This window comes from Gymnodraco acuticeps, unplaced genomic scaffold (assembly GCF_902827175.1).
Source record: "Gymnodraco acuticeps unplaced genomic scaffold, fGymAcu1.1, whole genome shotgun sequence".
In the NCBI taxonomy this organism is placed as follows: Eukaryota; Metazoa; Chordata; class Actinopteri; order Perciformes; family Bathydraconidae; genus Gymnodraco; species Gymnodraco acuticeps.
In genome coordinates, this window is record NW_022990590.1 from 4,772,488 (window position 1) to 4,797,685 (window position 25,198).

General features: G+C 42.1%; 3 protein-coding genes across 9 annotated transcripts in view; 1 reads left to right on the forward strand and 2 right to left on the reverse strand.

Annotated features, from left to right (window-relative positions):
- Positions 1-242: 242 nt before the first annotated feature.
- Positions 243-6,603, forward strand: LOC117554168. Its single transcript, XM_034228444.1, has 3 exons — positions 243-712; positions 5,388-5,523; positions 5,732-6,603. Exons 2-3 carry the CDS (start codon positions 5,410-5,412, stop codon positions 6,482-6,484), a joined length of 867 nt encoding a protein of 288 aa, XP_034084335.1. The 5' UTR covers positions 243-712; positions 5,388-5,409; the 3' UTR covers positions 6,485-6,603.
- Positions 6,604-6,668: 65 nt separating this feature from the next.
- On the reverse strand, positions 6,669-9,334 carry LOC117554327. Of its 2 annotated transcripts, XM_034228719.1 has the most exons (4): positions 9,134-9,334; positions 8,082-8,277; positions 7,953-8,029; positions 6,669-7,835 (listed from the first exon to the last, which is right to left on the reverse strand). In XM_034228719.1, exons 2-4 carry the CDS (start codon positions 8,082-8,084, stop codon positions 6,872-6,874), a joined length of 1,044 nt encoding a protein of 347 aa, XP_034084610.1. In that variant the 5' UTR covers positions 8,085-8,277; positions 9,134-9,334; the 3' UTR covers positions 6,669-6,871. The 2 variants fall into 2 exon arrangements, with proteins under 2 accessions (XP_034084610.1, XP_034084611.1); XM_034228720.1 differs by lacking the exon at positions 9,134-9,334 and having other exon boundaries at positions 8,082-8,988.
- A 13,229-nt stretch (positions 9,335-22,563) lies between these two features.
- The window catches only part of LOC117554203 (centrosomal protein of 128 kDa-like), a 104,851-nt gene continuing 102,216 nt past the window's right edge, over positions 22,564-25,198 (reverse strand). For all 6 annotated transcript variants that reach the window (XR_004570245.1, XR_004570244.1, XR_004570243.1 and 3 more), the window contains one exon: positions 22,564-23,333. Coding sequence is in view for 3 of the 6 variants with exons in the window: in XM_034228502.1 (XP_034084393.1) it covers positions 23,260-23,333 (74 nt within the window). In the remaining 3 variants the exon portion in view is untranslated. The remainder of the gene's footprint in view (positions 23,334-25,198) is intronic.

Here is a 25,198-nt window from a genome sequence, read left to right on the forward strand (position 1 = left end):
TGAAATATAAGACTGAAAAATACGCTACTTAAACATTACACTCGTGTTACTCACCGAAACCTTGTAAAGCCGGTCCCGCTCTTACGGAACCGACTAACTCCCCTTTTGTGTTTGTACAGTTCTCAACATGGCCAGACTTGGAGTGATTTTCACCTCTTTTAATACTTTTCGCTTCATTCAGAAAGAAAGAAGTGAAATGTGCCAACGTGACGGCCATCTTGGTGTTGGTGACGTGTGCAAGACCAGAGATGTAGTTCCAGAGACAGCTGCTTCAGTGGCTGGTTAAAATACGACGCGATAACTTTACAATCTCCTCTCACTCCAAGGTCTGCAGTCGTCACTTCGCTACGGATCAACTAATAGAGCCAAAAACCCTTGATGGCCGTAGGAGGCTTGTGAAAGGTGCTGTCCCAACTCTGTTTGAGTGGAATCACTTCACTGCTCAAACACCGCGGGCTAGTGTTTGGGAGAGGAGGGAGCGGCCCACTGAACCAGTCTCTCGGGAGGAGCAGGAAGAGCACATCGATGTCCGTGACCATGATTACTGCTCAACCCCTGAACCAGCTTCACTGGACATGTCCTCTCAAGCTACAGAAGACAACTCCAAAACAGTGGAGGATCTGCAGAAGTAACTGCAGGAGTTAAGAGTCCAGCGAGAGTTTTGCTTACAGCGGTTTGCTGGCTCCGACGACAACATCCGATTCTATACCAGGTAATGTTTTGGCTAAATTCTATCCAAGTTTTTGAGATGGGTTAGCTTATAAAGAATCCTGTTTACCTGCCGTTTGACTGCTGACTATTTGCATGCAGTGTTGGAATAAGTAGGCTACTCAACTTAACTGAAGTATAAGTACAAATACTATTAGTTGGGTCTAGAACCTCAATTCCGTGACCATTCTTCTGCTAAGATGTTTTGACACTTGATTTGACATCATTGGACCTTTTATAAAAAATATAGACCCAAGGTCCCTCCCAAAAATCCCGGCAATTTTTGCTAGAGGGCCAAATCCAAGATGGCTGCTCGCGCCATCTTAAAAAATTAACTTTTTGAACCAGAGCGCCTAGAGTCATGTGTAAATGCACTTTTTGGGGTAAGTCGACCACAAGGATTCCATTTCTGACATCAGTTTGGCGCTATGACATCGTTCGGACCCACAAATCCAAGATGGCCGCCACCCGGTCGAGAAATTACACACGTTTTGAGTACTGATCGACTTATAAGCAATAATCTGCATATTAATATTTTACCATGAAATAAGAATGTATGACAAGATATACAACTACTTAACCTTCAAATAAAATACTTTTATTAGCTGTAACTTGACTAGTTAGCAAATGAGAACACTTCAAACAACATGTAATAACGCAAAAATGCTGCCTCGAGAAATGGCAAGTTTTGAACAATAACACAAATGAAACACAATTCTGCTTTTTTTTAAATGTATCAATATGACACTGAGAGTCCGTATCAGTCTGAATCAGAGCACCCTGCCTCGCTACATTCTGAATCCTCCGATTCCGATGAATCGCCTCTCTGGACAGCAGCAACTCGATTTTCGTCATCATCATCGCTCTCATCTTCCTCATCTTCCTGTCCCTCTTCAGTTGGCCTTGGTGCAGGTAGATGCATCGGGAGTGCGGGTCGCGTGTGACGTACAGGGCGACAGCAACCACCAACCAGCTCCCAACCATGTCCGATTGGTGAGGGATGGTGCTTTAGCGATGGATGGCGCACCAGATACGCCAGGTAGTTGGCACGGAGGCAATGTTGACGCAAGCTGTCGGCATCCGGAGGGAGACGGATGAAGGATTTCTTTTTGATGGTCCTCCATTTAGCAGCACGGGCCTCAGCCATGGTTTTGCTCTTGTTGTCACCGTAGATGATGCTACGTGTGAAGGCAAAGAGCTGCTCCAGCACCACCTCTGTCAGGGCAAGGTTATCTCCACATCGCGAGAGCTGTTGTCGGGCAACAGGGCTCTTCGCCACCTGGTCATACACAGACTTCTTACCTTTGCCGTAAAAGCCTGAGTTTGCATCACAGCCTGTCATACAATGCAGCTGCACAATACAGTCGGCCATCATGTCAGTTGCCATGTCACAGCAGCGTACCGTTTCCTGCTTCCTCTTGATACAGAGCATACCTGGCAGCTGCTGTGAGATAAGTGCTGCCGCAACATATACATCAGTATCAGTGGCATCGATGACAACTGGACCACTGTAGCCTGACTCGCGCAAAACTACATAGGTGGAGAACAGGACAGTGTCAGCCTCAGACTGGTCAAAGCTGTAGTTCTGCATCGGTTGTTGGGTTGATAAGTTGGTACAGTGGGAGCCGACAGAGTAGACAATCTCCACATCAACACTCTGTGCAAGATCGGTCAGGTAGCTGCATATCATTTTCTGCAGCCGCCCCTTGTTGCTGGAGCTACACAGCAGCGTCTTGAACATTCTGGCAGTGGGGAATGCGTCACCCAATTTCATGTAGGTGTTGGGCACATGTGTGTTTCCCTGTACCCTCAGGTCTCGCTCGTCATCCTTCGTCGAGTATGCTGTGTCGTACGGGTCGTTCACACATATGATACGGTGAGCATTATGATGGCGTGCAAGGATAATAGATGATAGCTTGTGGACATAGTCCGACCACTTGTATGGGTTGCCATCTTGCGTCCGCCGATCCTCTGCTGATGGAGTAGCCATCCTCCAGATCATGCCCATGTCCACAAGAGCGATGTATGATTCCTGCAGATCTACAGATTCCAGAGAGAGCTTCTGCACGAGCATGCTCTTCTGTGTCTTTCTGAAGGTGCCGTTGGAGTTAAATAAAGATAACTGTTCTGATGTTATCAAAGAAAATTGTCTGAGCTTCACGGAGAGTGACATTGTGCATGTGGGGAAGTTTGTCATCTTCACTCATTCTCTGGTAGTTACGAACATATTTAAACCAGCATTTGTGATGATATCTGATCTCAAGTGCATACGGCTGATCAGCTGCATAATTGATCAGACAGTTGATTCTGTCGCGCATTAGTTCATCTTCCAGAGCCACCGTATGGCTCTTGAACGCTGCCCATGCATGATCGTACGAAATCAGGACCAACTTTGATTCTGGATGTTTTGCCGACTCCGTCTTACAACACCACACACATTTATTTTTATCGTGTATCAGCCCTAGACTAGATCGCAGCCGCTTGAAAGATGGAGTTGCAGCTGTGGAACTAATGTCAGACGTAGACGAAGACTGAGCTTGGAATTCATCGACAACTCGTTTTTTCTGTCTGTTGTTGGCCTGTTCCAGTTTTGTGGCATTGCATAAGGTCAACCTACATGTATCATGGACACAGTGTCCGACGGGACCTGTATCCCAGTCGATGGATGTATGGACGTCTCCGAACTTGTCAAGACCGCTCCATAACTCTGTATTGTTCTTTAGAGTGTCCCATTTTTCAATTGAGGTAATGGCATCGGTGGCTTTGCTGCAAACCCTTCCACACTGCAGGATACACGGAATGTTGGACATTGTCACAAGCTATGATCCATATCGTGCGGCATACTCATGAATCCCTATAAGAAACACAAGTAGGCCTACGTATTAGATATTGATATGGGGGCAGATAAGAAATTAAGAATAATTTCCATTTGTTAAATGTAGCTATTATTTAGTTAGTAAGCATTTGGACAGCCTGACAGGTCTGATTCAACTAATCAAGAGCTATGACTATCTTATTAGAACAGTTGAATCAGGTGTGTTAGTTCTGGGTTGGAACGAAAACATTCAACAGGACTGGAGTTGAGAACCACTGAGCTAGTTAGCTAACGTTAGCGCACATTATGACAGGGTTGAATTTGGCAAATTTTTGACTCGGATAGTCAATCTGCTTTCTGAGGTAAACTTAACGTGTAGCTCGCTACACCAAAACTAACATTGTTATTATTACTAATATTTCTATTTCATGACACAACAAAAATAGCCTTATGACAGTTTCTACTGAATGGTAATAACAAACGCTGGCTAGCTAACGTTGGCTTGGCTAACTAGCAAGATTACATGATCCATTCGCTAATGTTGACAATACAATCAAAATGGCATAGCCTACCTTTCAACTTGGCACGTTTCTCTTCTTCTTCTTTTCTTCTGTTTTTATACTGCGCCCCGATGGCTTTTGCCTCTTCACAGTTCTCTAACGTTAGTCTTTCTTTCCTCAACGCTCAATTTTAAAAACACTTGACAGATACCCATCAATGCACAGCGCTCTAGCATGTTCTGACTGTGAACACTTAAAGCTGAGGCTCTTAGACCGACCGACCATTTTAGATTTTTGGCTCATTTTCCCTTATGTTAGATTATTTTTTTTTTTTTTTAAATAATGGTTGCAGATATAGAGCCAAAACTGCGCCCAGCAAACGTTTTTATTTATTATTTTTTTTATTTGTGGCGCCCCCCTCTGGGTGGCGCTCTAGGCAAACGCCTATATCGCCTGTAGGAAGCTCCGCCCCCATATATAGTACATATACATACTTCAGTTTATAACAGTGAGTGCTTGTTCTACTGCCGTGACCGGTACCTCGTGATCCTGCATGTTCCCGTTCAAAACGTGTATATTTTCTCGACCGGATGGTGGCCATCTTGGATTTGTGGGTCCGAACGATGTCATCGCACCAAACTGATGTCAGAAATTGAATCCTTGTGGTCGACTTACCTCAAAAAGTGCATTTACACATGACTCTAGGCGCTCTGGTTCAAAAGTTAATTTTTTAAGATGGCGCGAGCAGCCATCTTGGATTTGGCCCTCTAGCAAAAATTGCCGGGATTTTTGGGAGGGACCTTGGGTCTATATTTTTTATAAAAGGTCCAATGATGTCAAATCAAGTGTCAAAACATCTTAGCAGAAGAATGGTCACGGAATTGAGGTTCTAGACCCAACTATATGGTTTGAAAATACTCCTGAACTGAACATGTAGAATCATAAATCATGTGTTTTCATAAGTAACTAGAAACTATGAAGGTTAACTAAATGTGGTGGAGTAAAACATACTAATACTAACAACATACTGATAATACTTTACTACAAGTGGAAATCTTCAAAACCTTACCAAAGTAAAAGTACATGTCAATATCCACTGCGTTTCTCCCAGTTGCACACTTAAGAATGAAGAGTAAAAGTAGTCATTCTGTGTAAAATGTTCCCTGTATGTTTTAGATTATTATTACTGCTGCTTTAATGTAGTTGTTACATGTTACTGCTGTATATTACTATACCTGCACCAAGTGCCTTCTTAATCAGTCTATTTGAATTGTAATGTATTATAGCAAACAAGAGGAAAGCATTAGCCCATGTGTTACAGTTAATGAGTCAATTAATGACTGACATGTGTCTTTTGTGTACAGATTCCCGAGCTATAACCACCTGATGGCCTTCTGGTTTTTGATTGAGCCTTCCATTTATAAAATGGTTCGTGTTACAAGAGCGATATCAGCTGCCAAGAGGAATGAAGAAGTGGTTACACACGCCCGTCCATCAACGGTAGGCTACGTTTCTTTTAACACACAATCTAAACACAAACTGAAGGGAAAATGTTTCTCCGACATTTCATTGCTTTCGTGTAGGCTAAAAGGCTAGAGTACTCAATCCTTTTTGAATACATCAGAGAACTAAAACAACTTAATGTTTTTCCCATGGTGTGCTACACTCATGACATTAATATAGTACCCTTTTTTTGTTTATCTTCCAGAGACAGCTGCTTCAGCCAATTGACGAGTTCTTCCTTTTTCTCTGCTTCCTGTCGGTGGGTTTGAAAGAGAGGGACCTTGCAAACCGCTTCAACGTACACCAGTCCACTGTGAGCCGCATCATTGCAACATGGACGAGTTTTCTTACAACTTTATTGGGGTCACAGTGCATCTGGCTTACACCTGCAGAAGTTCAAGCCCACCTCCCAGAGGCATTCAAAGATTTCCCAGACACACAGGTGATCCTGGATTGCACAGAGCTGAGGTGTCAAACACCATCCTCACTCCTCCTCCAAAGTGAAATGTATTCTACATACAAATCTCACTGCACCATGAAAGCCCTGGTTGGCATAGCCCCACATGGCGCAGTGACATTTGTTTCCAGTCTGTTTGGTGGTTCTGTCAGCGACAAGGAGATTTTCAAACAATCTGGAATAGCTGCGTTGTTGACTGAAAACATGGCAGTGATGGTAGATAAGGGCTTCCTGATCAGCGATTGCTGCAAATGCAAGGTGTACTGCCCACCTTTTCTGTCAAAGCAGAAGCAAATGCCAGCCTATCAGGTGAGGGAGACACAGGCCATTGCCAGACTGAGGGTTCATGTGGAGCGTGTCATTAGGAGGATAAAAGAGAACAAACTTTTTGATGGTGTCATCCTCCTGTCCCATGCCTACAACATCAACCAACTGTTTGCAGTAGCATGTATGCTGTCAAACTATCAGAACAAAGCACTGGTCAAGAAATGGGTGAAATAAGACAAGATGATGACACCTGTGCAGGTAGCTGTGATTAAGCTGGGTGAGCACACCGTAATCCCGTGTTGCCTGACACGCTAGTGTTTTGTTTGAATAAATGGTAAATAGCAAAATTACAATGCGTTGATTTCTTACAAATGCACTGATTTACTATTCATTACACAAATCACCTCACTTTATTGTCTTTTTAAATACAATTGTATATTTATTTACATATATGAAATGTGACAAACAATATATATCAAAAACAAAATATTGAAATCACATTTTGTTGTCATTCAGAACACATGATTGAGGGATTGCCTCCTAAAAACAATGATGGCTGATCCAGGGTCTAGCAGCTAACTGCTTACAGAGTTAACAATGGCTACAGTGCCCACTACTTTTTTAATGACAGGTACTTCGGCATGTATGTGTAAAAAAAAAGTCTACTTTTTCTCTGATTGCTCTTTGCACTTCTGGATCTGTGTATATTCTTTGCACCAGGTAGTCCTCTTGTGCCCACACTACAAAATCACACCACTGCATCCCAGATACAAGAAGTTGACCCTGTACTTGCCAGTAATAGGCATGGCTTTTCTTGAGCTTAGGGGAGCCACATTCTATCTGCACATATTTGCAGTCGACATCATTTGGGACATTGGGACATTTGAATTCAACAAGGCCAAATTGGGGATATTCTGTTGGGTCAAAAACAACTCCATCAGGGGAGGCACCAAGCCAGGGCGTAGAGGGGTGAATGACAAGGCCACAAGGGGAGTAGTTCACGTTTGCCAGTCTACTGTATTCAGCTGCTACTGTGGGCTCCATCTCGGCACCTCTCCTCATTTCTGCAGTCTGCCTTGTACCTTTGAGTATTCGCTCTGCAAGAGAGTTAGCAGAGCTCTCACCTCTGACGTGACAAATCTCTCTAAACCTAGAGGCAGTAACCCTGGGTTTGCGGAGCAGATGCCACTCTGAGCTAGAGCTTTGCTCACGGGTATCCTCCTCAATTTTGTGAGACATTTCCAAATCAACAGATAAGCTGTTCATATGTAGTTGCTCCTCTTCTGAGCACACCAGCGGTAAATCACATGGCAAGATCACATACCCCTCTATGGGCAAGTGGGGTGTTGGTGGTGTGTCAGTGTGAAGTGTGGTGTACCGAGACGTCAAAGCAGGCATCTGATAGGACAGAACACTGCCCTCCTGCACAATCCCGAAGGCACTTTCCACAAGGGGCTTGTCAGGTCTCATGTTCATTGTGGTCACAAGCGGCCTGTCTTCAATGCTGAATGCTGAGTATGCCTCTGTAACTCTGAACAGGCAGGGATCTGGTAATGGCCCCACCATGCCTCTGTAGAATCCACTCCTACAAAGAATGGCAAAGACAATATAGCACATTAATGTGACAATAAAGGTTAGGAATACAGCACCAGAATTATGAATTTTAAAAATACAGGAAACACAATTTTCCAGCTAAAATTACCTTACTCCAGTCTGCACCATCCTATTTGGTACAGGCTTGGTGAAGACCATGGAGTTGATGGGCCCTGGCTTCACACCCTTAAGGAAAAGACAATTACTGTTCGTTGAGTCACTTTAAAACAAAAATTACCATTGTTCGCGGCTTGTGCCATTGCTGGTTCCGATTCAGTACAGCTATGCACAGGTGGCACAACTGGCATGTTCAGTTCAGTGTAGTGTGCTGTTTGGAACAGCAATGCTACTGTGTGATTGCACAAAACAGTTCCTGCAACACAGGAGCACTGGTTGTGCGTGAGCACCACTGGTGATGAATCACGAAGCGTTATCTAAAAAAGAGAGAAGAAATACTAGTGATTAGTAACCTCACTCGTTACTATGAGCCAGGAGGTTATTATGAGTAGAATTATTGGTTATTTTTACTGACCCATTATCCTAGAAGAAGCATGTATTCCTGAATGCTTAGTGTTACCCTCTTACCCTACAATACCACAATGAACTTTCTTTGGAAACTAAGATGCCTTGAAAATTGTATTAAAGCAGTTTTGACTATATATTTTAACCCCCAAACTTACACATCTATAATCAATGTAATAATATCTGACCAATCAGCTGTGATAAAGCAGGGAGAAGGAGGACACTGTTGAGATTCCCTTAAGGTAAACTAATGTTTAACTGAACTGAAACTCAATAAACAGGGGGGAACAGTGTCAATGCTGCCTGCCTACACTCAAACTGTGTGCTGTCTCGCTCTTCCGCATTGACCTGTAGCACAAGGCTCTCACGCTGACCTGCCCTGTCAGCCTGTCTTTATTGGACACTGAATGAAGAAAAACAGAGCAACAGCGTTAGATCTATACTCACGTGAAAACATCTATGGCAACATTGCTTTACAAAAGCTGATACCATTATGCAGTGTGGCTAACAACAAGACAACCTTGGCTAGGCTATAAGGCTATTAAACGATAGTATTTGTTAGCAAAATGGCTAATGTTTTAAATAATTAACACCAGAAACAGTACATAGCGTTACCCAGAGTCCTATAGTAGTCTACTATAGTAGTAGTATAATAATAATAATAATAGTAGTTATACTATAGGGCTCTGGCGTTACCTAGCTTTTGACAGCTAATGTTAGCGTAACCCGGAGCATAAGCTAGCTGGTTAGTACCGGTTACCTTCTTACCTTCATAGTTGTGTATATATGACGCAGCATATCATTTGAAGCCTTTATCGAGTTTGCTGGCTGGGGCTTTAGTCGTCCGGCAAATCCGATGAACATCTGACATTTTTAATTTCGGAAGCTCTTGTAGGCAGCGGGTGTAGAAGGTCGTCATTTTCAAACAGGAAATGAATCGGCCGCTATGAGTAGAATGCGGAAGTGACTGTGCATGTAGCGCGTTTCACACAACATCGCGATTTGACTTAAAAAAGTATCTTTTAAATTGACAAACATCGTAATTCGTGGCACAATTCAAACGGGATCGAAAGATAACTTTTCTCTCTCCATTGAGTTCAATACATAATTGTTCAGAAATAAGGTCCCATGGAGGTCCACCGGAAGGGGAGGGACTTCGCCTCTTTAGAGATAACAGCTAGCAAAACATTAGCAAATGGATATAGTTTAAGTTTCAGCTGAGCCCTGGCTAGCTTACTACAACGTTAGCATTTTTGCCCTGAGGTGTTTAGTTTGCTCTCTTTCTGACAGTGAGTGCAGTTACTGTGTAGGGCTATTGCCTCAGTGTTTCTCTGTTATCTTGTTTAACTGTTTGAAAATAATTACAAATATCCTTGAGACAATATTTATTTTAGTAACACACATGTCAAAGAGTCAGATTCAGGTGTTGATCAAATAGTTTATGTGTTTTGCCTTTGTACAGCAGAATACAGATGCCATGCTATTTCAGTTAGGATATGTTAGAGTTGTAAGGCATGTGAAGCTGATTGCTATCCCTGATTAGTTTCTTTCTAAGCTCTTTTGAAATCACTCAATCTGGTTCTTTTGTAAATGGAGCCTGGAGCTGCAGTGCACTGTGCACCGCGCTACCTCTCCTCCTTTATCTCTCATCTGTTGGAGCTGATGTGTGATCAGGAGTATCTGCCAGAGATAATGAGATCACACTTGAATATGAATCTCAGTCTAATTGTGAGACTGTAGGTAAAGCTGGTCACACACAGGCAAAAACCCAACATAATGTATAAATGTGACCTAGAATCTCCAGCATATTTTTTGCATAAAATTGTGAAATATAAAAGGGGCATATATTAAATAAAAAGCTATTTATATAAGTAATTTACGACAACAATGACATCAAGAGAACACAGAAACAAAAACATGTACCGGGGAAGGCAATTGCAGCACAAACCTGAAAAAACTGAAAATACATCAAAAGAACTGTATACAAATAAACTATTAATATTATAATTGTGATGTATTCAAATCCCCAAAAGGAACTGTATTAATGCTGGAAATGCTCTTGTAAATCCTACCGGCACAAACTCTGAAACAGTGTTCTCACAACCATTAGTCACTTTCATGTTTACACCAGCAGGGTGCCAGCAGAGGAAACATATCCATTTGATATGAACAACCTGTTTGCTTTGTTGGCTGACAAAGTTTATTGATTGCATTTTATGTGTGGCAACTACTTTTCCTTTTAGTCAAATTAGTAGAAGGTAGATTACATCAATTCTGCCGATGTCGACTGGATAATTCATATCTTAATTGACAGAAAAACTATTTACATTTGCTAATGGATTTTCCAAATGGGTTTCTGTGTGTGTTGGAGTGCCTGTGCCCTGTATAGGCTCTCTGGAAGGACAACAAGGGAGCAGTTCAGCTCCCATTCATGCATTTAAAGGCTGACTGTTGACCTGTCATGAAATGTTACTTCAGCTAATGAACACGTAATTCCACGTAAACGCTTTATGGCATTTATTTCTTCAGTTCGAATAAACAGCGGCTTTATAGGAGCCATGCAGCAGCTGTGTCAAAGATTACACATGAAATCTGTTATTGTTGCTTCCCACACACCACACAGGCAGGATGCTGTAAAACACCTTGAGCGCTGGGAATGTCTGCAGCTGTAGCATTTAATGGCTCCCCATGTATAGATTTGAGACATGTCGCTTTTTTTTATCCCGGTAAAGATTCAGGAGAGATGCTGTATCCTCCACAGACTGAAGCAAAGCAGCTGTGAAGGTGATGGTGATCAATCCTGACAAGTAAAATATGAGCCCGCTGACCTTAACTCAAGCATTATGAAGGGCACACACACACACACACACACACAAATGTGCACACCTCAAATAGTGTTTGCGTATGCGTTGGGCATGCCAAGTTCACACACACAGAAAGAAATGCCTCAGTGGTTGCAGTGGGTTAAGCATTCATATTCATATGTCACAGAGGGCGCACACAGCGATACATTAGCAGAATAGGCAGGTGTATATGTGCACTTAATTCACTTTTGTGTCCGCCTGCAGGGAGCACACCTCCTCTCTTATTCTTCCGCTCCATCACTCAGCAGCCAGGGCTTTCAGTTAGCTCCTCAGCCCTAATTAACTGCCAAGATATGAATGCGCTAATCTGGGCTCTAAATCTTCAGTTCCACTGACAAAAGCTTTTACATGCTGTCACAGCTGCATGACAAACAGCCGGGCTGCTCCCCCGCCTGGTGGACACAGTGCCATCTAGGGAGCAGGTCTGGCAGCTCAGGACTTTTTTGACTTAAGGGGATTTTATTACCATGCATACATAATGTGTTATAGTGATGATTGGTAAAAGTCTCGTGAAAAAAACAACAAAGTCTATTGTCAGTTTGAGCAATTTGGGATCTACTAGTTGTTATTTTACTGACATTGGAGCAGGGGTGTCCAATCTTTTTTCACATACAGAAAAATATTCGAAGTGCCGGGCCGCTCACTAGAGGTGAGGTATATTGCCTCATAAGTTATAAGTTAGCAAAATCAATCGAAAGTAGGTCAATTATGCTTGATACTTGAATCTGCCACATGAGTTTCATTTAATTTGTTAGCAGCTCATCCCTTACAGGAGCCCCACATTGATTATCATAAGAGGAAATAGGAAGTGTATATTTCAAGTTTTATATAAGTTATTGGGCTTTTTTCTTATCGACTTAGATTCGTTAGAACACATTTTCAAATGTAATTGACTGAATGTATTGTAAATTGGGCTTATTAACACATGAACACTACTGTGTAATATATGTTTACAGATATATTTAATAAGTACAATACAAGAAAAGCTCAAGTTTCATTTGTGGGCCGTATTCCATCATACTTTTTGAATTGGCTGAGGGCCGATTCAAAATGTCCCGCTGCGGGCCACATTTGGCGCCCGGGCCATAGTTTGGACACCCCTGCATTAGAGTAACATTATTAGAGTAAGATTACCATAATTTAGAGAGGATTATCACTGAAGTAGAACAATATTTTAAAATCAAAGAGCTTAGTTTCCCAACATGGGACAGCAGTGAATGAGAGCTGCACACCAAAACACTGTTTTACTGGGACCTCAGTCAAGAACATCAACGTGCATGTGAGTGCGAGAGTGCGTATGATGGCGGTGAGTACGTGGGTGCACATTTACACCGTTTGTTTTCATCTCCATCCATGTGTCAGTGAGTGATGTTCAAAACTCTGAGTGAGTGTGTGAGTGTTGTATCCACTACCCAGGGAGACAGGCCTTCTATCCAAGCTTGACAGTGTGATTGGATCCAGTGAGAATCCCAATGAAGCAATGAGTATCTCAGCTGCAGCTCCACTCCCCCGGCCCCCCCCCCCCCCCCCCCCCCCCCCCCCAAAGCCCCAGGCCGGCCCCAGCCCTGCCTGTTAAGACCAGATGGAAAAGTGAAGCGGGATGGGCAGAAAAAAGCGAGTGAACTTCAAACCGATTCAGCTGCTGTGAAGGTTACTGCGACAAAACCAGCTGTAGAAAATGATCTGATCATAAATGAAGGTGGCAGGTAATTGTTGAGGCTGTCTGACTGGGGTTGTGTGCTGCTCCAGTCACATGTGCTGTGTTGGAATTCATAAAGTCCTGGATTTAAGAGGGTGTGTAGACATTAACTGATAAATATCAAAAACAGAACGTTACTGCAATATCAAGTGACACATTTGTATCTGTCGAAAAATATTTTGTCTGCAAAAGATAAGTGTTGCTCGTAAATGTAACTCGCTCCTGATAGCACAAAATTCAATGATGAATTTCATGTAAAGATTAAGTACAAAGACGAAATATGTATTTTAATTGAGTTGCCTGGTAAGCCTCTATAAAAAATGTTTAGTATATTATGTTATAAAATAAGTAATTGTAAAGTGTGCTATAAAATCTCCAAAAAGTTATAAAAAAATACCTAAGAATTCATAGTATAGTATTTTTTTTAAACTACAACAATTTATTAATTATTTAATATAAATTATTTAATAAAAAACGACATAGAAAATATGAAAAACAAAGACATAGTGTATTATGTCGAAAATATTTTTAAAAAACGACACAGTATGTCGAATATATAAAAATATGTTGTTTTTTCAATATTTTCGGGACAGAATATTCGGGACAATATTTCGGGTAGCAGACTATGTCGCTTTCTAAAACAAATTGACTGAGAGAAAAATGTTTGACTGAGAGAAGCCAACAGTGTGCAAAGCTGTCATCAAGGCATCGAGGAGGTGAAAAAGGATAACCTGCTCTCCGACAGCGTGGAGTAAGCACAGAACAGAAGTGGACAGAGTGGAGTCAGAGTGTGCCAAGGTTGGCCTTAGGCTAAACGCCAAGAAAACTGAGGTTATCACCTATAACATCTTACCAGAACATCCACGTCTGACAACAACAGAAGGCACTGTGCTTAAAGAAGTCAAGGACTTCAAGTACCTGGGCTCATGGGTCAACTCAACCGAGCAAGATCTTAAGGTGAGGAAGGCACTTGCATGGAGGGCCCTGAACGGCATGACCAGTGTATGGAACTCCAACCTCCCCCGTCAAATCAAACTCAGCTTCTTCTATGCAACGGTAGAGTCTGTTCTCCTCTATGGCAGTGAATGCTGGACCCTGAAGCCAACCCTGCAAATGTCTCTTGACGGATGCTACACCAGAATGTTGCGAGCAATACTTAACATCAGCAAGAGTGTACATGTAACCAACAAGATCCTGTACGAGGGAATACCAAGGGTGAGCGAGACAATTGCAGCCAGGAGAATGAGACTAGCAGGACATTGCCAAAGGCATCAAGAGCTGACAGCCGGCAAATTGGTGCTGTGGGAACCAACACACGGGCATCGGTCATGAGCACGTCCCGCACAAACATACGTGGACGTACTCAAGAATGACGTAGGAGCACAAAGTACCAATGAACTACTACTTCTACTTTGAAGAATCTAAAAATAAAAATCATATTCTGGATTTTTAACACTTTTTATGTTTACTAGATAATTCCATATGTGTTCTTTCATAGTTTTGATGTCTTCAGTATTAATCTACAAAGTAGAAAACATTTTTAAAAACAAAAACCATTGAATGAGAAGGTGTGGCCAAACTTTTGACTGGTACTGTATATATATAATACATTACATTTATAAAGCACTTTTCCTGGTGCTAAAAACGCTTACAAGCAAGTAAAACAAAATAACAACAAAAGTAGAAAGTGCTAAGCTAGGTGGAATAAGGGCAAGGGGTTAGTTGATTAGGAGTTGAAGGCAAGAGTGCAAAGGTGAGTTTTTAGGGATTGTTTGAATGATGTGAGAGTGTTGGCGGATGTGACGTGGCTGGGGAGGGAGTTCCAGACTGTGGGGGAGGCTGCTGCGAAGGCCTTGTCACCCCAGGTCCGGAGCTTTGTCCTGATGGGCTGCAGAAGGTTAGCTTCAGCAGACCTGAGGCGACGGGTGGGGGTGTATCGTTGGATGAGTTCACAGAGGTAGAGGGGGGGGGCAAGGTTGTTGAGGGCTTTGAAAGTGAAAAGTAATATTTTAAAGTCAATGCAGTGTTTGATGGGGAGCCAGTGGAGGTCATGGAGGATAGGGGTGATGTGGTCGGAGTGTCGGGTGGAGGTGAGCAAGCGGGCAGCTGAGTTTTGGAGTTTTCTTTAGTGTGAATGCAGGTGATCCAAAAAGTATGCTGTTGCAGTAATCCAGTCGGAATGTTATAAAGGCATGGATCAGAGTTTCAGCAGTGATTGATGAGAGGGAGGGTCTGATGCGGGCGATGTTCTTTAAATGGAAGAAAGCGTTTTTTGTGACCTGGTTGACGTGAGGGAGGAAAGTGAGGGTGGGGTCGAGGATGATGCCAAGGTTACGGATGTGAGTGGAGGGGTTGACAATGGAGCCATTGATGGTAAGAGAAAAATCTTGGGTTGAGCGGGTAAGTGAGTTTGGGCCAATGATTATAAGTTCCGATTTGTCACAGTTACATTTTAGAAAATTGTTTTGCATCCAAATTGTAATGTCAGTGAGGCAGGTGCAGAGCTGGGAGTGTGTGGTTGGAGAAATTGATTTTGTTGAGAGGTAGAGCTGTGTGTCATCAGCATAACAGTGGAACTGGAGTTGGTGTTGACAGAGAATTTGTCCAATTGGGAGGATGTAGATGATGAACAGAAGGGGACCAAGTACAGAACCCTGAGGGACGCCATGATTGACGGGGGCTATGGGGGATTTGGAGTTGTTAATGGAGATGAATTTATGTCTGTCAGAGAGATAAGATTTAAACCAGGAGAGGGCAGTACCGGTTATGCCAATGGAAGACTGGAGACAGTTGATGAGGAGGGAATGGTTTATCGTGTCAAATGTGGCTGTTAGGTCAAGGAGAATGATAATTGAGAGGGAACCAGAGTCAGCAGAGAGGAGAATGTCGTTGGTCACCTTGAATAGGGCAGATTCTGTGCTGTGGCGAGTACGGAAACCAGATTGAAAAGGTTCATGAAGGTTATTGCAGTCCAGATGGGATTTTAGTTGGGAGGCAACAGTTCGCTCCAGAATTTTTGACAGGAATGGGAGGTTAGAGATGGGCCGGTAGTTATTGAGGGAATCAGGGTTGAGGTTTTTTGAGTATAGGAGTGACAGCAGCGAGTTTCAAATCAGGGGGGACGAGTCCAGTGGACAGAGAGGAGTTAATGACTGTGGTGATAAGATGAGTGAGTTGGGGAGGCAGGCCTTGACAAGGGTGGAGGGCATGGGGTCCAGGATGGAAGTTGAGGTATTCATGCCGGTGACTTGGGCAACTATGTCCAGTGAGGTAATTTGTCTGAAGGCTGTAAAAGGGTGCCTGGAAGGAGGAGGGTAGGCAGGTTCTGGAAAAGGATGGGTGGTGGAGGAGTGGGCTATGTTGCTGTGTATTATTTCAACTTTGCTTTGGAGGAATGAGAGGAAGGATTCACACTTTGAGGTGGTGAAGGAGTTGGAGATATTGTCCATGGGGTTGAGGAGCTTGTTAATAGTTGAAAAAAGGGACTTTGGGTTATTGCTGCCAGATTGTATTACAGAGGAGTAGTGGAAGGAGCGTGCACTGTTGAGGGCATCTTTGTACTGCTGTTGGTGCAGTCTATACATGTCTTTGTGGATAGTGAGACCAGTTCGTTTAGCATGTCTTTCGAGCTGGCGACCTTTCGTTTTGAGGCAACGGAGATGATCGGTGTACCAGGGGGCCGAGTGAGTGAAAGAGACAAACTTGATTTTTATTGGAGCGAGTTGGTTGAGACAGGAGGAGAGAACATTGTAGGTGTTGACCAGGTCAGTAGGGGAAACATTCTGGGTGACGGTGGAGTCAGGGATGGTGTCAGCCAGTAGGGAGGAGAGGGGTATGGACTTGATATTCCGGAATTGTATGGTGCGCTTCTGCTTGATGAGGGGGGTTGGGGTTAGGATGTCCATGATGAGGGCCAGGTGATCGGAGATGGTGAGGTCATAGGTGCTCAGGTTGGTGATGGCGATGCCAGTGGTGCAGATCAGGTCCGGTGTGTGACCTTTTTTATGGGTGGGAAAATCAACATGTGTGATATTGAAACAGTTGAGTATGTCCAGGAGTTCTGTAGCGGTATTGGAGTCGTTTGAGTCGACATAAATATTGAAATCACCAAGTAATAATACAGATGGAAAGATGGAGCAGAGCTGTGTGTGGAATTCAGCAAGATCCGAGGGGAAAGCAGGGTTTGGTTTGGGGGGACGGTAAATGACTGCTGTAACCAGGGGTTTTGGACCAGACAGTTTAAATGCAAGGTGTTCAAATGAGGAGGGGCAAGGGATGTTTATTGCAATTGTTTTTATATTATTTCTTAGAAGTGTGGCAATATATAGTAGTATTGTATGAAATATAGTTAAAAGGACTCTAAATATCAAATGAAAGTATCGTAAATCAAAAATTGAGACACAAGTTATATACCTTTATTCATGCTTTTTTTTTTACATATATTACAGCACCTACTAGAGAAGTTCTCCATCTATTTATTTTGTGGATTTAACCAAACCAGTTTCAAATGCAGTCAGTGCAGAATGTAGTAAAAGTATGATAAGCAATTAGGAAACATTCACAGGAGGATAACAGAAATACATTTGTGCTAGATGCTGCCAGGAGAGTCAGTCCTGTAATGCAGACTAATCACATATTCATGTGATGCAGTGAGTGATAATAAACTGATCCAGGACTATTACAGCCACGTCACTCAAGTCCATTCACAGCCGGGTCGTAGCACCGTCTGGCTGATGTGAGGCCCGCTGCTCCGTGGTTTCAGCTCAGCCACTGATGACACTCGAGCGTGGCATAAAGACTGTGAAGAGCCTCCTGCTCGCAATGCCAGGAGGTAATTCTGGCTCCACCACTGGCCCCCCACACCTGTCCGCCAGCAAACATGGAGATCGACCCCGCTCACCCAGAACTGTTGCATATTCCATGAGCCAACACAGTGTACAGCACTTCATCTTTTTCCAAAATGGGTTATAAACACAAATTGGTGCACAACAATTGCACGAAAAAACATGTTTTTTCCCCCTCTAAGCCCAGAAGAAAATAAGGTTGATACGGAGACTCAGCTGCAATAACCCATTCACTTATTGAGCAGCAGCGGCTGGATACTCTCTCAGCCTGCAGGCTTAAACGAAAAGGCAGAGCATGGCTGCCTGATTGAATGGGTTTGTAATGCAAGCCAAATAGGTTTGTTCTAATGGGAATCAGCCTCGGTGGCTGCTGCAGAGGCTTACGCCAGCAATATAACAGCAGTGAGCAGCGGGGGCAAACACCCCTCGCTGTGATTGGCTGTGAGAGGCAGGAGCAACACTGAGGGTGCTGTGTGTCCTAATGGCAGCTTTAGTGAGGTAATATTAAATGAGCCTTGACTGTAGGAATCACTGTATTTGTGAGGGAAGGGATTACAGTGTATCTGTTGCATGTGTATACTGTGTCACTGTAGGCTCTACTGGCTCAGGTCTTTTTTATAACTTCATAAAATCCAAAGCATCCCTGTATTCTGAATACTATGGGCACCTTTTGAATAACTTTGACTGTCATACCGAAATGAATTCTGATAAATTCAGATGTGTGCTACGGCTCTCATGCATGTGCAAATGCGAATTACCAAAACATTTTTTTTTTTTTTTAGAAGCAGTATTCTCCTCTGTGAGAGAATTGTTCATATGGCTACAATTGTCTTTAATGATATTGAATCCAAATCAGGATGTAGAGATGTGACACTTATAAGCAAAGTAGGCTACTTCTGTAGAGCTCTTACATGAACACCTTTTATTTTTACTTCACCCTTTGGGAATCTATTGACATAGTATACCCAAGGTTTTGCATATCACTCAATACAAAACGGGGCAAAATAGGATGTTTTGTGCGGTGCTATCAGCATTGAAACTTTCCATTTATGTCATAAACAGAGTATATATATTTGTAAATGTCCCCGTTAAAATGAAATATATAATCCTCCACTCCTAGTCCTTTTTAGTTATTATTTATTAAATATGTAATTGGATGGAGTTGCATAGTTGTCATGAGGATGCACACAAGTAAGAAATTAACATTAATTGATTAATATCAGAAATTTCATTTGTGTGTGCATGCAGGTCTTTTAAGAGGCCCTATAATGCTTTTGGGGGTTTTCCCTTTCATGTAGTGTGTTATATAGGTTTATGTGCAATTTAAATGGTCTGCAAAAGCTATCTTTGCAAATGGTATGCATGAAACAAATCCATTGGACTTTGTTTCCTTCAGTAACATAATGACATCACTATGTAACACTTGTGCTTCTATTGGCTAGTGCTACAACACATCTTTATGCGGTTGACCAATCACAACAGAGCTGACCAGCTAACCAATCAGAGCAGACTGGGCTCTGGTTTCAGACAGAGGGTGAAAAGAGGTGCTGCAGCACAGGCAGTATGAGAGAAATAAAGAGCTTTTTGATCATTAAAGCATGGAGACATGTCACAGTCGAGGCACAACATACAAATACGAACCTCAAATAAGCACAATAAATACTGTTTATTATGGAATGTGTATAAATAGATTGGGGGCAAGAGCTGATGCATCATGGGAGCTGTATGACGATGAGCTACTGATGCGACACACCTGTGAGGGACGGCACTGAGGGCACAAAAAAGAAAAAGGTCGGATATTTTTTAGAGCTGTGTCGAGAGCTGGGAAACAATGCTGTCGTGTCTGAATGTGTTTTTTTGGACGTTTCTGTATGCTGATGTTCAGATCTGAACATGCATCACCTGGCCAATTACCAGATTTTATTTTTTCTACATTTATAGACACATAATGAAGCCTTCTGAGTAGATCTACTGGCACATTTTAAATAACTTCGACTGTCATACTGCAATTTATTCTGACAAGCACAAAGAGAGATGTGTGCTACGTTTCCCATGCATTCTCAAACGCTGATGACAAACTTATTAGATTTTTTACGTAGAAGCAGTTTTTCCCTCTGTGGGAAAACACAAATAAAGCCAAACCAGTGGAAAGCTCAGAATGTATTCATTACCATCCCTCAGCCTGACAAAGTGGAGTAAAGCTGGACTAATGATGGGGCAGAATGTAAATGGGGAAACTGGTCCGCTGAGAGCAGCACGACTGATCTACGAGTTTGCATGTGTTTTGCAAGCTAATATAGCTTAGATAAGCAGACACTTTCCTGGGGACGGAGCTACAGTATAAAGCAGAAGATTAGGGAGCCACGGTTTGTCTGCGAGTGTGACTGAACTTGCCAAATGTGATTTATCAAGATAAATGTGAAGATACCAATACTATGATGAATGAGGAGGGAGAAAAAGCAAAACTCTGAGATTGCTCATTATCTTTAAATATAAGCTCGAGCGCAAGTTTGGACCCTTATGGGGAACGGATATTGTTGCAAAAACTCACAGCTTAACAAAGCACAAAACAAAAACATTCCTAAACTTTCGATTATTCTCCAGGTATTTGAAAGACTTTCTGGACTCACCATTAGACTGTGTTTAAAGCTAAGTCAATAGATAAATGCAACATTTGCAGTCAATCTGTGCTGGACTATTTGCTCGGAGAATTGTTCAATATTTTCTCTGGACCTCAGCTTTCCAATTGTACTTAGAAGTTAAAAGGGGAAACAGGGATTGAGCGGAGGCTTAGTACGGCCTCGCTGCTCATTTTTTCCTCTAAGCTTGGCTGAGCTGTGCTTTCCTCTGGATGCTGCTTCATAAGACACAGACACATTTAGTCATACTGGACATGTAATCGCCTGGACTGTGTAAAATATGTCTTCTTTGCCTTTAAAGTCTCGCTTCTTCTGAATACAAAACAGTGTTTCTCCTTTTGAAAACGATGTTAACGAGATACCAGTGCGGTTTCTTCAGAGGATGAGGCAGGAAATTAGAACTGAAACACATTTTTAAAAATGCCAGAACTCACATAAGCTTTGATTTTCATTAAGGAGAAAAACTACTTAGCTGTCAATTAAGTGTTTTTTCATTCTCTTTGAATACAGGCTGCTGTACAAAAGACAGCTTTTTAAAGGATTTATGTTGTGCAGCTGGCACACGCAAAGCTCCAAAAACCCCACAAGCTTGGATTTAGTAAAGGTGCATAAATCATTTTCTTTTCTTTTGGGAAATGTAGCCTCAAAAATGCTCACTTGTATGTCTTGTTACAGATTTTAAGTAGGCCTACTATGCTTCTCAAGAGGAACTTGATTGCAGTGAGAATCACTGAGATTTTAACCAAGCGCTGTAATTAATTATACTTTGTGGGTGAGTAATCAAGCATTACAGCATCACAATTAAATCACTATATAAAAAGAGTAATGGAACTGTATTTCCTAATGCTGATTTGATAATGAGATGGGTGTGTCCCATGCATATACAAAGCAGTGATTGGTCAAGGGGGAATAATAACTTACAATTTGTCAATCTGTAAATTACTGCCAACTAAATTAATGATTAAGTGCGCAAGTTACTGAAGTAAACATGTGAGCTCCCACGCTCTCTGTACCTCTTAATGTCACTCGCCATCATTAGTCATTTGCTTATCTGACATTTAAATATTTAAATGTCTGCCTCAAGGCTGGCATGTATCGGTCTGAAGAGCCAAAGTGCATTTAAGGGCAGTCTAATATGTTCAGTAAGACTACTGCTGATACTCTGAATTAAGGCCTACCTAGTGGAAATATAGCATGCACAAAATCCACATGCAGTTGGAACACACTACGTAGTATGCAATTATAAACATGTTACGTCTAGCTAGCTAGCCTAACTGAAAAAAACGGTGGCTAGAGACACAGTGGCTTTTTAGCCTCTTACTCTTACTGCCAAACTATGTATCTTAAAACGTCTAAGTAGCATAAGCTAGCTAGCCTGCTACCTACAATTCTGTTGCTACTGTTACAAGAGCTTAATATAATGATGCTAGTGCAGTATGCAGTACCATTTAGAAATGACTAAAATGATGTGTACTGAAGTTTGTATTAGCAAGGTTAACTGAAAAGGATTGTGCTCCATGTCTTTAGCCATTGTTTGAGCCCACGCAGTCCCTTGATTGCCCTGCTGATGTGACAAACTTACATCCTGGACAATCACAATGGGTTTCCATGGATACCACATCTAATTATCATTAAAAAGGGCATATTAGAGAGGAAGGGGAAATGGTGCTTTGAAAAGAAACAGGAAATGCATAAATCCTGTGTAATATCCTAAATAAATAAATGTAAATTGCGATGCGGAAAATGCCTTTTTCTTACATACCGATAGAAGCCTCAAAGTACAAACCTTGATATATGTTTACACTACATTTAAGAATTGTTATATTTTGATCAACTAGATTTTTGGGCTTAATATCTGCCAGCTTGGCCAGGTTTATAGTAAACACCCACTTAGAGTACCTTTCAAAAATACTGCACAAAGGTTCTGGAAACATGCGGCGCCAACAAGATTATGTACACTTTTGAGAAATGTTTACACAGCAGGTACTATGTTTACATCTTTGAAGTTAAGCAGTGAATTAAAAGAAGAAGTTTCCCTCTCTTGTGGCTCTCTCCAATATAGGATTTGAGCAAAAAGCAAAACATGTACCCGTTGGAATGGCTCTGCTGCTGAAAAGCAAACACTTGACTCTGTAATGAAGGGGACATCAAGTGGGCTTATAAAAACAGACATTTGGCTGCATGGAGATTTATTCATAGTGCATATATTGGCATCACATTTCATGAAAAATAGACATATTTGTGCTTTTTCTTTTAAACTATATACTGCATAAAACAAAAAGGAGAAAGTCATCAATAGGGCAATACATAAAGAGATGTCACATTGTCATGATGAAGACAACAACAAAAAGCAAAACTACTTTGAAAAGGCACCAGTTTTCCATTTGAGTGTTTTAGCACAGTTTGCATGATAATAAGAATTTGGTCATAAAGCGAACAGTATTTAAAAAAGAAACTTAGTCGTAAAAATGTAACAATGGCAAGAAATGTAACAGTGGAACCATTTTGGTTTTAGTATTCTTCATATCCATCAAATACATTCAATGTGGGTTCTTATAAATAACATTTAGCACTTTACAGTATATCCCCACTTACAGTGTCCAAACTTATAGCTCCTCCGAAGTGCTTCTCAAAGTATGCTGTGAAATCTCTCAGTCTTGCCCTCTGCTCCTGAGCACCTTCAGTGATGGTTGAGGTAGTGGAGGAGGATTAGTGTTGAGTGCAAAGGCCTCCTCGTACAGTCAAGTAGTTTCTTTGTTCTGGATGAGCAGCAGGCCGGTAGAATCAGCTGTAAGCACCGTGTGTTCGGTTTTGTAGACATTTCGACGAAGGTTCACTTGAGGTTGAGCTAATTTGTGCGGGGTTTGTCCCCGTGCACTGGGGACTCATCCAGGTCTGAACTGGTCAGGCGTCTGTGAGGCGCTGCGGCAGAGGGAAGGAGGAAACAAAACATGATATACTCCTGTCAGTGTATCGCCCAGTCTCAGACCCAAATGTACTATATTCACTGTTAAAGGGATTTTGTATGGTTAGACTGTATGAGGTACTTATCTACAGTTGGTGTATTACCTACAGTGGATGGCAGTTGGCACACCCATTGTTTGGTGAATTCAACAGGAGTTACCGTACAGAAGCTATACAATGTACTACTGTGGTTTAGATCAGTGGTTCCCAACCTGGGGGGTGCAAAGATCGCAGGGGGTGCGCCAGGCCTCAGATGATTTGAGGCCTGGCTTAGACTTTTCTTTTACATATAATTGTAACGCAATACATGATTGTCGCTAAAAGCCTTGTCTCTACATTACAATAAAATATAAAAAATAATTGATTAATTCATTTTAATAAAAATTCAAGTTAGTAGCTATTAAAGGCATAAAAAGACAGAAATGTATACTTTTTTCTTTAATAGAAATGTTTCTTCTGCCCGTAAAGTGTCCAAACCAGGCTTTTCTGGATAAGCACATTTTAAAAAACATTGTCCATGCCGGTTTCAGATGGATTATTTGTCACAGTTGCTCCGATCAGATCGGTCTCCTCCATTTTGTAGATTATTTACTTTTGAATCCACATAAACACATCGTCAAAATCCGGGTTACTTTGAGCATGTGTTTTAAACAGTTTAATCCCTTTGTGAATTGTTTAATTTCTTCATACAGCGGGAATCCAAATGAATTAATCCTGAGTCCAATAACCATCAGTCACTCCAATAGTGCTCCTTAATTACGCTTTCATCCTTCTTTAACAAAACACTTCACATTCATCCAGTTTGTGACAGTAGTTGTAGCATTTTTGAGACTTTGAAACTTAATTACCGCTGTTGCGCCCTGCGCCCCCCTCCCCCCCCCCTGTGTGTGTGCGGGGGGGAACTTCCAACAGGAGTCATTTGGGGGGGCTCTTGGGAAAAAAGGTTGGGAACCCCTGGTTTAGATGATAAGTGCAACCTACATATTGAACCACTTTACCATTCTGTAAGACAGCCCTTACCGACAGTGAACAAAAACATAGCTATGCTATGCGTCACCAGACTCAAGGCACAACAACTGTAATTTTCCTTTGCAAAACACAGGAGGGGTGTTCTATAAGGAAAGATCCAGAGAGCCACGGTTTCTTTGCTTAGAAGGTCGACAAAACAACAAACCCTAATCAAAGATAACTGGTACCTCAAAGGTAGATATCAATTGCCTGTCAACCCAGGCTTTCCTCCTCAGGCTCTCATATAAGTGTGTTGACTCTTCTACCTTATCAATGGATTGACTGCCACAAATCCTGCCTTAAAATAATAGGTTTTCATATAAATGAAAACCTATTCTTTCTCAGATGAGAATCTGTTCTGCTCGTAGATTTAGTATAAACTATAAAGCAGGGGTGCCCACACTTTTTCAGCTTGGGAGCTACTTTTAAAATGACCAAGTCAAAGTGATCTACAGTATCAACAGGGCAGAGTCCTGCACGGGTCTGATTTTCAAGACCCGCTCCTGCCCCGCACCCGCGACGTGCAATACCGAACCCGCCCCGCTACCCGCACATATTGCCAATTAGTTTTGCAACCCGACCCGACCCGTCGGCACAAGATCCGCAACCCGACCCGAACCCGCATATATATGAGCAGTGAAAACGTGCAATTATTAACACACGCAGTTGCATATTTGGCTCAGCGTGGGATGTTGGTTATTTTCTCCATCTAGGATGACACCAAAAGCCTCCCAGACGTTGGATTTCGCTCTTGAGGAAGTGTTATTGAAAATGCTGTATTCTCCGCTAGAGAGCTTCACCTCAGCCATTTCGAA

Bases quoted from the DNA above. Each gene is read 5' to 3' on its own strand.
- LOC117554168 (XM_034228444.1), top strand. From the start codon at position 5,410: ATGGCCTTCTGGTTTTTGATTGAGCCTTCCATTTATAAAATGGTTCGT. The intron at 5,524-5,731 runs GTAGGCTACGTT...TTTATCTTCCAG, and splicing joins CACACGCCCGTCCATCAACG to AGACAGCTGCTTCAGCCAAT.
- LOC117554327 (XM_034228719.1), bottom strand. The intron at 7,836-7,952 runs GTAATTTTAGCT...CATTCTTTGTAG, and splicing joins ATGGTGCAGACTGGAGTAAG to GAGTGGATTCTACAGAGGCA.